This window comes from Phascolarctos cinereus, unplaced genomic scaffold (assembly GCF_003287225.1).
Source record: "Phascolarctos cinereus isolate Bilbo 61053 unplaced genomic scaffold, phaCin_HiC Scaffold_4;HRSCAF=312, whole genome shotgun sequence".
NCBI lineage: Eukaryota > Metazoa > Chordata > Mammalia > Diprotodontia > Phascolarctidae > Phascolarctos > Phascolarctos cinereus.
In genome coordinates, this window is record NW_027555847.1 from 78,135,657 (window position 1) to 78,151,709 (window position 16,053).

Below are 16,053 nucleotides of genomic sequence, written 5' to 3' on the forward strand. Positions count from 1 at the left end.
TCATTTGATCTGAGTCTGTAATATATTAAAGTCACAGTGTCTCTGATTTTTGTAGATTAAAGTTAACATTTTCTAAGGTTAAAGTTGGATATATAATTCTACAGCTTTGATTTTCTATGGAATGAAAAATAATCCTATACTAATTAAGTGAACCTTTAGTTATTCAGAAGCAGGGCAATATATTTTTCATAAGTCTGCTTACTCTATTAGTTATGGGTTGCTATGTAAGGATTTCTTTTATCCAGAAGCATGGTTTTGTAGAGAGATTGCCGTTTTGTGGTAGTAATGCCAGGATAGTAGAGAGAAATATAGGGAATTGTGATTTAGTCTGAAAGTTCATAGTTTGTTGGAATATGAGGAAGGCATTGTGGTTGAGAGAAGTCTTTTTCTGATGTCATGGGTCACATTTCGGAACCAGGATGTGGTACCTAGGTAGTCATATAAGCTTTAAAAAGTTCATGAAGAGGGGAATCTAGGTGGTGCAGTAGATAGAGCACCAGCCCTGGAGTCAGGAGGACCTGAGTTCAAATGTGGCCTCGGACACTTGACACTTACTAGCTGTGTGACCCTGTGCCAGTCACTTAACCCCGCTGCCTAGTCTCCCCCCCAAAAAAAAAAAAGTTCACGAAGGGAACCAAGCACTTAGGTATCTTTGAGTCGGGTCTTAACTTCAAAAAGTGAGTCTCTGAACTTTCATCTGATGAATAAACTGTTTCTCAGATAGGAGGCACTTTACTCAATATAGTTCAATAAATATTTCCTTGCATAGCACTGGAAGTAGAGTTGAGAGATATAGATTGGATCCTGCCCCTGCCATTTAGTGTTTGTGTGACTATAGATTGATATCTTAAATGCTCTGAACCCATTGTCTTTAAACTGAGGATGATGAATTCTACAGGGTTGTTTGAGGATCAGCTGAAATACGATATGTAAAGAACTTAGCTATATTAGCTAGTATTGCACATGCTAGGTACTCAGTACGTGTTTTGTTCTACTACCAGCCATAGTGAGGATGTGAGCTTTTTTATGGCTTAAAATTTGCCAATACCAGAGTTATGGCAGTGCTTCTGTCTGGGTTGGAGTAAAATCTCATGAATGTTTTTGATTGTATAATTCCATATTTTCTGTAATGCTAACTCTTTCCAGGTGAGTATAAGATAGTCTAATTTATGATGATCATAGTTACTCCTGCCAACAGAAGAGTCCATTTGTGAACTTCCTGTTCATGGGATGCTAGACCTCCCCCAAAGTCCTGGAAATGATGTGACAGAGCATAGGAATGCCTAGAGAAGTCTCTTTTGACTAGTGTCACTGCACTACCGTGGGTGTCCATGGCTCTCGGCAGCCACAGTCTTTCCTTGATTGCCCCTGTATGGTGTCGAAGACAGAGATTCTCAGTTTGGGCCAGGCGGAAACTCAATGAAAACAGAGGGAAAAAATGGAGGGCTCAGGAAGATTTACCTTCCTTCCCTGTTTCCAGGGAGGGAGCTGAACTCAGGACTGAGATCTTCAAAGTCAGAAAGGGAATATTAGGTCAGTAAGGATCATAGACCTATCAAAAAGAGTGAGTGGGTCACAAAGACTTTGGAAATGTCATTGGAACTTGAGAGTTTGTTTGGGGGTTCCATCCAGACAGTCCAACGTCCTGCGTGTTATTGACCAAATGTGGTACCCCTTTATCAGGAAAGTAAGTGTGAAGCTTACAGAGTTTGTCCATGAGGAAGAAAGGGGAACTAGTGTGGAAGCAGATAGACCATTCAAACAGCAACTCACATTTGTATTGACTATGATTTACATTAACTTAGGGCTATATTCATCTCATCTGTTTTAGATAGGTAGAAGAAGTATTGTCCTCTCCATTTTACAGGTGGAAAAAATGTTAAATGAATAGAAGCTAAGTGACTTACCCAAGATCACACAAAAGTATATGTCAGAGAAAGGACTTATAACAAAATCTAAAAATGAGGAGAACAGTTCAGCATATTAATTACAGTATTGGAAAAAGTCTGACATCAGGCACAGGGTTCCATGTCCATTGTCCCCAACCTTTGCAAAGAATCGGTAGTCAAGTGCCTTCTCATAGCTCTTCTTTGGGACCAAATTTAGACCTATAGAGTGGCAGCTAAGTGGTACAGTGGATAGAATTCTGGGCCTGGAATCCTCTTTCTGAATTCAGATTTGGCCTGAGACATTTATTAGCTGTGTGACCTGGGCAAGTCACTTAACCCTATTTGCTTCAGTTTCCTCATCTGTAAAATGAGCTGGTGAAGGAAATGGTAAACCACTCCAATATCTTTGCCAAGAGAACCCCAAATGGGGTCACAAAGAATATCAAGCAAATGAACAGCAACAAATTAGATCTATTGAATGTTAAAGATGTATCAAAAAAAATTATTTTATAATGCTAGAAAAAATAGTGAAATTCATCAGAAAGAACAAAAGGTCAAGAATATCAAGGGAATTAATGAAAAAAAAAATGGCAAAGGAAGATGGCCTAGCCATACCATATCTAAAACTATTATAAAGCAGCAATCATAAGAACTACTTGGTACTGGCTAAGCAATGGAGTGTCGGATCAGTGTAATTGTATTAGGTAGACAAGACACAGTAGTGAATGACTGTAGTAATCTACTGTTTGATAAACCCCAAAACTCCAGCTGCTGGGATAAGAACTCACTATTTAACCAAAAAAAAAATGCTGGGAAAACTGGAAAATAGTGTGGCACAGTCTAGGCGTAGACTCTCATCTCACACCCTATACCAAGATAAGGTCAAAATGGGTACATGATTTAGACATAAAGGGGGATACCATAAACAAATTGGGAGAGCAAGGAATAGTTTACCTGTCAGAACTATGGAGAGAGAAAAATCTTATGACCAAGCAAGAGATAGAGAACATTATGAAATGCAAAAATGGAGCATTTTGATTAAATTAAAAAGGTTTTGCATAAGCAAGGCCAGTGCAGCCAAGATTAGAAGGAAAGCAGAAAGATGGGAAACAATTTTTACAGCCAGTGTTTCTGATAAAGGCCTCATTTCTCAAACATATAGAGAACTGAGTCAAATTTATAAGAATATAAGTCATTCCGCAGTTGATAAATAGGATATGAACAGGCAGTTTCCAGATGAAGAAATTAAAACTACGTGTAGGCACATAAAAATGCTCTAAATCACTATTGATTAAAAATGCAAATTAAAACAACTCTGTGGCTACCACCTCCCACCTGTCAGAGTGGCTAATATGACAGCAAAGGAAAATAATAAACATTGGAGAAGATGAGGAAAATTGGGATGCTAATGCATTGTTGGTAGGGTTGTGAACTAATCCAACCTTTCTAGAGAGCAATTTGGAACTGTGTCCAAAGGGCAACCCAACTACGTATACCCTTTGATCCAGCAATGCCATTATTAGGTCTGTATCCCAAAGGTATCATAAAAAAGGGAAGAGGACCTATATGTAGGAAAATATTCACAGCAGCTCTTTTGGTGGTGGCCAAGAATTGGAAATTGAGAGGATGTCCAGCATTTGGGGAGCTAGCTAAACAAGTTGTAGCATGTGAATATAATGGAATACTATTGTGCTATAAGAAATGATGAGCAAGCATATTTCAGAAAAACCTAGAAAGACTTACATGAACTGATGCTGAGTGAAGGGAGCAGAACCAGGATGACATTGTATACAGTAACAACAACATTATGTGATGATCAGCTATGATTGACTTAGCTCTTCTCAGCAATTCAATGATCCAAGAGAATTCCAAAAGACTCAAGATGGAAAATGCTATCCACATCCAAAGAAAGATCTGTGGAATCTGAATGCAGATCAAAGCACACTGTTTTCGCTTTTTTTGTTTGTGTTTTAGTTTTTGTCGCTTTTCCCTTTTGTTCTGTTTCTTCTTTCACAACATGGCTAATATAAAAATATGTATAACTATATCAGATTGCTTGCTATCTTGGGGAGGGGGAATGGGAGGAAGGAAGGGAGAAAAAATTTGGTCCTTAAAATCATATAAAAAAATAAATGTTGAAAACTATCTTTACATGTAATTGGAAAAGAATACTATTTACAAAAAAAAGTGTTTAAGATGGAACTGTTCTTAGAGATCATCTAATTCAACCCTGTGAAATAATTCATAAGGAAACTGAGGCTTAGTGGGATTAACTCACCAAAGTACTTGACGTACATTATTTCATTTGATCCTTACCCATTTACCTGTGAGAAAGATAGAGCAAAATGTATTGCCTTAATTTAATGATGAACCTGAGACTCAGAGAAGTTACGTCACGACTTCAAAATTTACTCTTCTACTCAAAGACAGAGCTGGGACTCCAGTGCAGTTCTCTTCACTCTTAATTAGCTAGCATTATTAAGAGTCTACTTTGTGTTATTCACTATGAGATACAGCTCTGGGGTACGAAAAGTGGGCCAAAGAGTATCTTGCCTTAAGTATCTTACCTTCTAACGAGGGAGACAACATGGATGTCCATCCATCCATCCAAACACATGTATATGTATACATATACACAAAACACATGTGAAACAGAAGCCAGGTAACTTTAGCGGAAAGGCCTGATGCAGAAGGCAGCCTTTGAGCTGAACCTTGAAGGAAGATTTATGACCTAAACACCTGGTATCATCTTTAATACAGGGTATTCCAAGAGGTGGTAGTGGGGAAGAAGAATGCATTCTAGGCATGACAGACAGCAAGAGGAGGGGAAGTTGAGTGGCAAGGATGAGGAACAGGAAGGACACTGACGAACAGAAGTGTATCTTGAGGGACTTATTTGTAATAAGGCTGCGAAGATTGGTGGGAGCTAAGTTGTGATCAACTTGAAACAACAAACTAGAGGACTTTATATATGATCCTGGAGGTAATAGGGAATCTCTGGGTATGTGTGGGTGTTGGGAGGAAGGGGAGAGATCGAGAAGATTGATGTAATCACATCTATTCTTTGGGAAAATCATTTTGGTGCCTTTATAGAGGATGGATTGGAGTTAGGAGGAATTTCTGGTAGGGACACAAATTAGGAGGAATGTCCAGAGCACATCTCTTTAAATGATATTCAAGGGTTATTGAATTTTAACTGAATTTATTTTCATAATGCTATCAGCTTAAACATGATTCCAATTTTCTTTTTTTCTTTTTTTTTTTTTAAGATTTTGAAAACTAGCTAGCTTATATATCATGATTTAAGTTTTACGTGAAATGATCAATGACTTCCAGAAGTTTTTATTTTAGAAGGAAGGTATTAAAAAAAAAAACCAAGCCATGACTTCATATTTTAGTGCATGCTGCCAAATATTATCTCATTTTATTATAATTTCATGTACCTTATTTTCATACATCATGCTAGGATATTTCTGCCCTGTTTCCATAGTGGATATTGTAATACTTCTTTCTTTCTTTTCATTTTATTTTTTTTAAAGCGTGTGATGGTACTTAACATGCTCTTTCTTCTCCTGCCCCAACATAGTTCTGTCTCTGGAAAGCTATAATTGTAAGAAACGTGAGCTTTTGAGTTAAAGCACATTGGAAACAAATATTGTCATCCACTTTCATGTAAACTGTTTCACTGTGGTGAATTCTGTTTACTGGGTGGTACAGAGTGACTCATATTCACGGTGAGGTGAGTAGGACGGTGCTTACTATATGTGGTGTTTTTGAGGTAAGACACTAATTTGGGTTTGGCACTTATAAAAGAACGTGTGTTCAGAGAAATATTGCCTTATTCACTCTGCAGTAATTCAGGGTATGTTGCAAAGATCAGTGACCTTTGTAATCCTCAAAGGTCAATGAACCATTCATTTCTTCCCCATCCCCACCCCGCAAAAAAAAAGTTAATATAGTAATATATACTTCAATATCATCTGCTTTTTAAATTACAGGGAACATAAAACTTTATTCGACAAATAATACAAAGAATTTTGGATAAAAGGATGAAGTATTGTCTGAAAGGGGAAGATATGGGGTGGGAAGAATAAGAGGCGGGAAAGGAGGGAGAAAAGAGAGGGGGATTGTTAGGTGATTTTGTGGATCTGAAACTTCCCTTAGTCAGTGGGGTTTCATCCTCTGTCACCATGCTTTGAAATGCTAATTAGCTCAGCTTTCAAAGCCCTAAATAAATGTTTATTGAATGAATTAACTGATTAATCATTGTTCTCTCCACTCTTAAACTGCCTTAATCTTTAAACCTGGAGAGGTGTTTTTCTGAATGAAATTGAGCAAAGCAGCACTCTAAAAGGGAAAATGATTCTTGGACTTCAAGGTTAGGGTAGCCAGTATGCTCTCTCTGCCTCGTTCTATAAAATCACGCTACACTCCTTTAAAATATGTTGATATATTTTTAGTAAAAACTAACCAACACTGAGTCTGAGAATTTATTCAGTGTTCTGTAGCCATAATTCCTAACCTCTCAGAAGAAGGGACAGAAGAGTGTTTTCATATCTTTTCATAGGGGTCAAGCTTGGTCATTATAATGACTTTGTGTTAATATTTACAGTGTAGTTTGTTATATATTGCTTTCTTGATTCTGCTCACTTGGTTTTATATTGGTTCATAAAAATTTTATGTTTTTCTGAATTCTTCATATTCATTGTTTCCCATTGCACAGTAGTACTCCATGACATGAATGAATGAATGAATGAATGAATGAATGAATGAATGAAGCATTTATTAAGTACTGTGTTAAGTTCTGGGGATATAAATAGAGAACTAAAACAGCCCTACTCTCAAGGAATGAGAGTATAGAGGAATGCTAATGCTAATGGAGGAAGACCACACATTTTGATGGTTCTGCTACAAGTTAGATGGAAAAGTCCCATGGTCCTTATGGTAGAGTGATAATGCTTTACATACATGTATCACAGTTTATTTAGAGGCCACCAGGTAGTACAGTGAATAGAGCTCTGGGTTGGGAGTCAGGAAGCCCTGAGTTCAACTTTGAGCAAGCTAGCTGTATTGTCCATGGGCAAATCACTTAACCTCTTACAGCCTCAGTTTCCTCAACTGTAAAATGGGGATAATAATAACACCCACATCACAGGGTTGTTGTGAAGATCAAATGAGTTAAAGGGCTTTGGCATATATTAGGAACTTAATAAAATGCTCCTCCCCTCACCTCCTGCCAGCTTTTTTTTTCCTATCCATTTTCTAATGGATGGGCATCTACTTTGATTCCATTTCTTTGCTCTACTACAAAAGTACTAAATATTGCTCTAAATATTCTGTCTTTGACCTCCTTGTAGTACATACAGCTTTTTGTATTCCTTACAAATATGTTATAGAATTCCTGCCCTCTTGGCACAGATACTATGGGAACCACCCTATTTGTTATGTTGTGACCTTAAGATCACTGGTGGAAGATAGTAGTTTAAAGCCTAGACTTGATACCTGCATGATTATGGGCAAATCACTTAATGTCTCATTCTCAGGATCACAGGATTTAGTGCTGAGAGAAACCTTAGAGACCATTTCGTCCAAGGGTTTCCAGTCTTGGAATATGTATATCAACAGAGAATAGGACAAGCTTGGTAAGGGGGTAAGGCGGGGAATGAGTTAATCTTTTTACATTTTTTCTTATGGGTAATATGCATGGTAAACTCTAGCATTATTTACTTTCCTATTGAAAAGGGAGTATCAGAGAGATTTTTGAAAACCAAGTGTTTGGGTACTAGAAAAGGTTGGGAACCTGTAACCTGGTCCTACTACTTCATTTTACAGGTGAGGAAATTGAAAAGGAAAGAGCCTAACAGACTTGTCCAAGGTTTCCTTTCTTATAAAATTAAAACATCAATACTTGCACTCCCTACCACATAGGGCAAGGTTTTTGTAAACTGCAGAACGTTGTAGAACTCTGATTTATCATATGAACTAATCGATTACTCCAATGAAGTGCTGCTTAGAATCTGGAGACCATGAATTCCCAACTTATGCCAAAAGAGAACAAGGCTGTGGTAGGCATGACAACTAACATGCTGTGATACTGTGATTTGAAGTGTTGTTAACATTCCAACCTCTTCTTAGCCTATGCTCTGGAGTGTAGAGGGACTGAAAATATTTACTTTCTGGGACCTAAAATAATCTCTCTAGCTAAAATGGCCAATCATCTAGAAAAAGTAGAAATGATGAATGCCAAGTTCTAACTGTTCTATATGACAGTTCCCAAGAGGGAATCTTTAAATATTTAATTATTAAAACCCTTGAAAATATGTTCTAGCTGCCATTCAGAATAACACTGGCTAGCCCCAAGAACCTCCTGAGATTGATCAATTTTTTTCCCATAGTCACAGAAAACAAACCAACCAAAACCAGGGCTTCTCCTTAGTTCCTAAGGCATTGCATCTTCCCTTTAGAATTTTTGGTGAGTATTCCATAGTGTTTGTACTTTCAGATAACTTATTTTCTATCGTTCATTTGTCTTTCAATGTTAACATAAATACTGGTGAGAGAATGCCAACTTTAGAATCAGTGAAACTTGGGTCCAATTCTTACCACTGTCCCATGGTGGTTGTGAGGCCTGTACAAAGCCACTTCACCTTTCAGAGCTTAGGCAATTCCATGAGATTGTAAAGGGCCATTTGAATTCAATAGAGGGTGTCCCCATTCTATGAATTGTTTCCATTCTGATGAGGACTCCAAAAAAATGGGGAAGGGGCAGGGCCAATTTTTAATGTTCTGTTGGTGAGTTAAAATAGGAAAAGGGTTAGAGTGTAGAACAACCTCCAAGATTTTCTTAACTCCAATCTCCCTTCATTCACTTCCCATGGCCAGTCTTGTCAATTTTTTACTTCAATGATATCTTTCTCATTCACCGCTTTCCATCATTACCTCTAGTCTGCCTTAATGCTACAGCGTCCTAATTGGTCTCTGTTCCTCACATCTCTTCCCCCTCTCTAATCTATCCTCCACACAGCTCCCAAGGTAATATTTCTAAAGGGCAGGTCTAACTAACTATGCCACTCCCTTACTCAATAACACACCCCTGTTGTCTCTATGATAAAATTCTAACCTGTTTGGTATTGAAAGCCCTTCCCAAACTGGATCCAACCTACTTTTTCAGGCATATTACATACTTTTTTATACTCTGTGATCCAGCCAAACTAGACTTCTTTCTTTTCCTCAGCACAGACACTCCATTTCCTATCTTCGTCCTTTTACACAGACCATACCCTTTCTTACCTGTGCCCTCCATTCATATAATGCATTTTTGTCTCACCTCTGTAGCTTAGATTATTTTATTTACTTTCAAGTCCAGGTGAAGCATCCCCTCCTGTGTGAGACCTGCCTTGATCCCCAGCTGCTAGTGGCTTCCCCCCAAATTACCTTGATATGTGCACATTCTTCCTGCCAATAGAATGTAAGCTCCTTTAGGGCTGAAGCTATGACAGCTTTGTATTTGTACCTCACCACCTAGTGGGCCTACTTGGCACAGATGCTGCTAAGTGCTTGTTCATCCATTGCTTGCCTGAGTGAAACTTGGTTATTTTTGTTTTTTAAATAGTACTATGTTTGGAAATATAGAAAACCTACAAAGAGATTTCCTTCCATTTACATTATATATAGATGTTTTATATATCACATATAAGTGCATGTATTTACATAGATATTTGCATATTGTCTTCTCCATTAGAATGTGAACTACTTGAGGGCAGGAACCATTTTGTGTCATTAGCGTTTAGTACAATCAGTAAGTACTTAGTACAATGCCTGGTATATAGTCTGTATGTATGTGCGTATATATATATGTATGTGTATATACATATATGTATATACATATATGTACATATGTGCAATGTATGTATATATGTGTGTATATGTGTGTGTATGTGTATATATCTATATCTATATAAAATTCATATTGACTGCCTGACTTAGGCACTATATGATTTTTCTCTTTGTATTTCTAGCCCTAGCACAGTGCTTATTGACACAAAGTAGGCAATTCATAAATGCTTGGTGATTGTATTAAATTTTCTTTTTTGTGGCTAAAAATATATTGCCTGTCCCAATTCAGAAATACAGGAATAGATCTCACTTCTATCCTGGCAACAAGAGCCTCTTGGACTTACTCTATCAGTGGCTACTACTTCTTCAGCTATAGACACTGATATCACCCTACCCCTGAACACTGGAAATCAGACCCCCTCTGGAAACCTCAATTACAAAAGCCCCCAGTGAAGCCACCTTAGCTTCTATTGTTAGAGCTTCTACCTTTGAGACGTTTGAAGCCCACACCATTTCACGTCTCTGCCCCTGTGACATACTGCCCTTTCCATGCTCAGAAGAAGAATTCTAGAACTCAAAAGGTAGGCACTTCTGAACAGAGGCTTTATAGGCTTTCCCTGTGACGTCTCAAGGTGGTACTTGATTATTTGATTGGTACCAATTAAAGACTGCTCATAAGTAGTTAATCTTTGAAGTATAGGTTCTGGACAGTTGTTTGTAGTCAGAAATTGTTGATGTTCTGTTTGGACTGTATTTTGATCACATCTTAGAGGAGCCATTTTCCAATTGATTTTTGGCTTTATATTTATAGTAGTAAAGCACTAATCTATTTTGTCTCATCATTTATGGCAAATTATTTTTCTTTTATTAATCTCTCCCTCCCACTCACTCACTCCTCCTTGAGCAATTAAAAAAGAACACACTGAAAAATAAAGTCCTCAATACCCAGTCATATAGTTCTACAAAATAAATTCATGGCAATTTATAAAACTGGCAATATAATAATTTCCAATCATGTTTCTGATCATTCAGTTACTTCTGATCATACGTAGTATAGCAGTCAAGATATGTCCTCCCTTGGGGCAGCTTGGTGGTGCAGTGGATAGAGCACTGCCCCTGGAGTCAAGAGGACTTGAGTTCAAATCCAGCCTCAGACACTTGATACTTACTAGCTGTATGACCTTGGGCAAGTCACTTCACCTCATTGCCTAGCCCCCCCCCCAAAAAAAGGTATGTCCTCCCATTTATGTGCTCCATTATAGCATTGATCAGTGGTTAGCTTGCCCATTAATTTCAGTAACTATCTGAAGAGTCTTCATTTTCACATGAAATTCCACGAATAGATACAGGATGGTAATGATGGAGGCAGAAATCATGAATACGTAAAAATCACATTATGCATATGAGAAAGTAAGATGTTGACTCTTTTAGGTGATTTGCAGAATCATTTTGTGGGTTGGCTCAAGCATTTAAGAGTTTAAAACTCAATTGCAAGTTACCTTTTACAGAAACCTGGTGTGGGCATGAGTGACCTTATAGAAGGCACTTTGTCATCCAAATCTAACCCTCCAAATCTGTAGCCCTGTTTGCTTGTAAGTCTCTTCTGAGTGCTAAGTTTTCTCAGTTTCAATGAAGATCTTCACTTTTTTAGAATTGAAATATTTTCAAGGTTTTTAGCATATGATATTACTCTCTTATACCCCCGTCATACACACATACTTGTGAGTGTGTGCAGACACATGCACACACACATGCATGCGCACTCACACACATACTCCTGCCCCATTCTCTTGTATTCCATCTTGTTATATTTACACGAAGCTGTTACATGATTGCTCACCTTGAGCCAGCTACTCACCTCCTTTTATTACATCTGCTGTGTAACACGATCAGTTTTCTCTGTCATTAGTAAAGCCAAAATAAAAAGGAAGCACAATTCACATTCATTTGGTTATTCCTGTATGTGTTCTGACAACATACTTAGCTTAGCAACACTTGCTTTTAATGGAGTGCCTGACATTTCTTCAGGCTTTACAAAGGGGGTGGGGGGAGAAGCCCCACCTGTCATTGACCCATGATAATGCATTCAGCATGAACCGAAGGACCAGGAGCCCTGAGACACATGCTTGAAGCATATCTCCTGAACATTTCAAAAGCCGTGTTCAGTCTATTGTGGAATGTGTGTTCGTCATGTCTCACAAATTCCAGGTGCCCAGAGTGTGGGTTTTCAAATCTTGTTATTGTCTGACCGCAGTTTCATCACAAAGTAAAATAAAGCAGAGATGAAGAAAACAGTTGGCCTCAAGCTTTGAGCTGATGTTTTTGTTTGCCTTCCTCAGCTTGTTCTGAGACTCTGTGTGTGTGTGTGTGTATTTACTTTACGAGACCTTTGTTATGAAGTGAAAGGTGTAGCTTAGGGTGATAAAAGAGTGCCAGGCTGTGGTTCTCAAGGCATGGTACTTTTCTAAGCTGATGGATTATTAAATGCATTAGTCACTGTTGTAGTATTAAAATGTTTTCTTCAGCTCTAGAGATGTTTCAACCTTTTATCTGACAATACCTTTTTTTTTCTTCTTGCACCAATCCAGTGTTACACACCCAAGGTCCAATTGATGGCAGCCTTTATGCTAAAGTGAGAAAGAAGAGCATCTCTGACAACAATATCCCTAGTGGGACCCAGGTCGTTCCAGTAACCAGCAGCCCTGATCACAGTGACCATACCTTGTCTGTTAGCAGTGATTCAGGCCACTCCACTGCCTCGGTCAGGACAGACAAGACTGAAGAGCGCTCGGCTCCAGGCACCAAAAGAGGATTGAGCCCACAAGAAAAGGCAGAACTGGACCAGCTCCTCAGTGGGTTTGGATTGGAAGACTCTGTGAGCTCCCCAAAGGATATGACTGATGTCCGAAGTAAGTATAGTGGGACTCGTCACGTAGTGCCAGCCCAGGTTCACGTGAATGGAGATTCCAAGCTGAAAGACAGAGAGACAGACATCTTAGATGATGAGATGCCCAATCATGACTTACGCAGTGTGGACAGTATTGGGACTTTGTCCTCTTCAGAAGGTCAACACTCCAGCCACCTTGGAAACTTTACCTGCCATAAAAGTAGTCAAAATTCTCTCTTATCAGATGGCTTTGGGAGCAACACTGGGGAAGACCACCACGTTGCCCTTGCTCCAGACCTGGGCATAGGTGTAGATCCCCTTTATGAGAGATCATTTGGAAATGGTGAGCCCAAGCAGGTTCAGCAGCTCTTGAGGAACCCTACGGTGTCGTCTCAGGCACCAGCCTATGGACAGGGCAACTATTCCACTCAGACCTGGGTGCGCCAACAACAACTAGTGGCAGCACATCAGTACAGCTATGCAACAGATAGTGAGGGGAGGTTTGCCATCCACAACTCTTCGGAGAATTCTAGCTATGTTCCGGCCCAGCCCAGGATCCCCCTCACTCCCACAAGAGGCTCCAGCAGCAGGGATGCTGTGCAGAGGAGCTTAGGTAGTATATCAAATGCTAATGAAGTACCCCAGCACTCTTACCCGGAAGGTTTCAAACCTAGGTTAACGCCAGAGAAAGAGATAAATGGGGTTGATATGGGATTGAATGCAGGAATTTTACCAGGGTCTCCAACTCTGGATATTGACCAATCCATTGAACAGCTCAATAGGCTGATCTTGGAACTAGACCCAACATTTGAGCCCATCCCAACTCATATGAATACCATGACAAGTCAAGCAAATGGATCTGCGTCCCCTGACAGCAAAGTAGGAGGAGGACTGCGGGGGAACCACAGATTTCTTGAGAAAGGAGAGAACATAAGCAGGAATTCCAGCCAACATGGTAAGTTGTTGTAGTCATGTGCTACTGGAATGCCTTACTCATGTTGTTCTTTTAGTTTTTACAGGAGAAATTTTGGGTATCTCTTGTTCGATTATGTGACTATCAGTAGTAAAAGTAGTAAGAGAGCATTTTTCTCAGAATGTTATTTGATCATAATTTATGACACAAGAGGATGCAGTGGGGCAGAATGGGAGGAATGTTTCATTGAGAGTCAAAAGGCCTGGCTTCTGGGTCCATCTCTGCCAACTTCTCAGTGGTAGGACCTTTTTGGACCATACTTTCTTCATTTGCACAATATTGCTAATCATATCAGCTAATGATATCTACCCCATAGACCTCACAGGAATATTTTGAAGATTGAGGAGGACGATGGATGTGAAAACATTTTTAACGTGCAAGATTAATGCAGGTATAAGGTCCTGTTCTTATTAGAGAGATAGTTGAGCAATAATCATTTTTTACAGCATTGTTATAATGATTATAATTCACTTATTCTGAGGTTTAAAAAGACAAATTCCAGGGAGTTGCCTGGTTAAGTAATTTGCCCAGGATAATAATATTAAGAAGTACCAGAGGCAAGATTGAACCTTGGTCCTTTTTCTTCTCCCCACTTTTACCCTATGTTAAAATTCTCTCCCTGTTATCTCACTCATTTAAAAGAAGTTTGGAGGGAACATGGTCATTTAACAGACTTTTTTTTCCCCTTTGAATAAACTGGTTCTCATGTTTAAGAAGAAGAACCAAGCCAAAAAGAGTCATCCACAAGAGAGCATATTCCTTCAGGAATGAATGTGTATACGTACTCTGAAGTGAAAAGGATATGGCAAAAGTGCATGGTGGCCTCATCCATTTTGGGATTTGCTGGAGTGCACAGCCTGGAGCTCGATGTTTTTTCTATTAGGAAATGTCAGAACTGAATTGTTACCAGGCCCCTTCAAATCATCCAATAATAAGCTTTATCTTAATTATAAATTATCCTGAATATTTTAAGACATTAAGAATTTAAAATTGTGATATTTATGGGTATCTCAAGATGAAAATTGAGTAAGAAAAGGAAATAAAAAGAGAAGAGTAATGTGGTAGTGGAAAGATTTCGGGGATGAAGTGAAAAATTACTTTTATATTCAAAGGTTTCAAACAGTGATGATGGTAATAAAGATATAGAGAATTTTTCACTGTTAATAAATATAGGCTTAGCCAAAGCATTCATTTGAATTATGTTCATAGTAAAGAAAACGTTAAGATTCTATCACATTTTCACTAGTTATTTGGGAGACCATTTAGAACTAGAAGGATAGCATGAAAACATACTTTGTACACCCTAAAGTGCTATATAAATATCATAGTTATTATAATTCTTGTTTGATAAAATCTGAACAGAAGGCTTAGCACCACAGAAGTTACCAACAGCTAGCGTGTATCCTGGGAAGTTGTCAAGCTAAAAGTTTTCCTGGGACATTACTATGGAATATAATCTCTCTTAAAAGGAAGTAACTTGCTTAAGAAATAAGTATTCCATGCATGATGACAATGGAATGTTGAGCATTGGACCAAGAATCATACTGGGTGATACTAGAAGGTACAAAGTTGGCTGAGTTTCAGGAGCAGCTTCACACTTCCCTTTTCCATCACATTCTTTCTGGGTAGAAACACAATCATAAGAACATTTTAATTTCTAGCTATAAAACACAAGGCTGGCCAGTCACTACTACTAGATTAAAATCTCCATGATAATATGGGACCATGCCTTCTCTAAACTTTGCATGTTCTCCTGCCATCTACCTCCAGCACAGCATAGTGCTCTGCATCCAGTAGGTGCTTAATAAATATTTGCTAAATGAAAAGATTGAAAGAATTGAATGCATGGGAGAACATGCATAGTCACGTGTCTGGCACTTAATAAATGCTAATTGATTGATAACTGGTTATTTCAGAATCCAGGATCTTTTGATCATGAGTGGGTACTCCCACCACTGAGGCTGATTACTACCCCTCCATGATTTATAATTTAATCCTTTATTAATTTCACTGGTTAAAAAATACTTTCTTAGCTTAGTAGTACTCAGGATAGCCTTTAAGAATCTAGCATCAACCTCAAGGCATAATGTAGCATCTGAATTAGGTGGGAGGATCCGATAGTCTAACGTGATTATTTTCAAGACTCAATTTGCATAATTTTTAATGTAACAAGGCAAAAATGGCATGAATAGAAGAAAGGGTTAGGTAGCATAAAAAGTGAGGTAGCTAAACATCTGATTACAAGTGTCTGGAACACGTTCAGAGACTTTGGAGATAATGAGAAAACCTGTGCTTTGAAGGGGTTCCAAATACTTTTGAAATGTATCAAATTTAGTGTGGGGCACAGGTGAGCCTTGTTGTTTTTTTTTTTTTAGAGGATGGTATGTTGAGCTCTTACAAATGGAACTCTCAGTTCTATTATGTTTAGTGAAAGGTTTTGCTCATCCGAAAGGCTTTGTGAAAACATA

The 16,053-nt window shown here is 38.5% G+C and overlaps 1 protein-coding gene across 1 annotated transcript in view; it reads left to right on the top strand.

Moving 5' to 3' along the window:
• Nucleotides 1–16,053, top strand: part of TNS3 (tensin 3) — a 425,395-nt gene that overhangs the window by 292,731 nt on the left and 116,611 nt on the right. Inside the window, 1 exon segment of the mRNA XM_020977772.2 lies at nt 12,314–13,567. Coding sequence (XP_020833431.1) covers nt 12,314–13,567 — 1,254 coding nt within the window.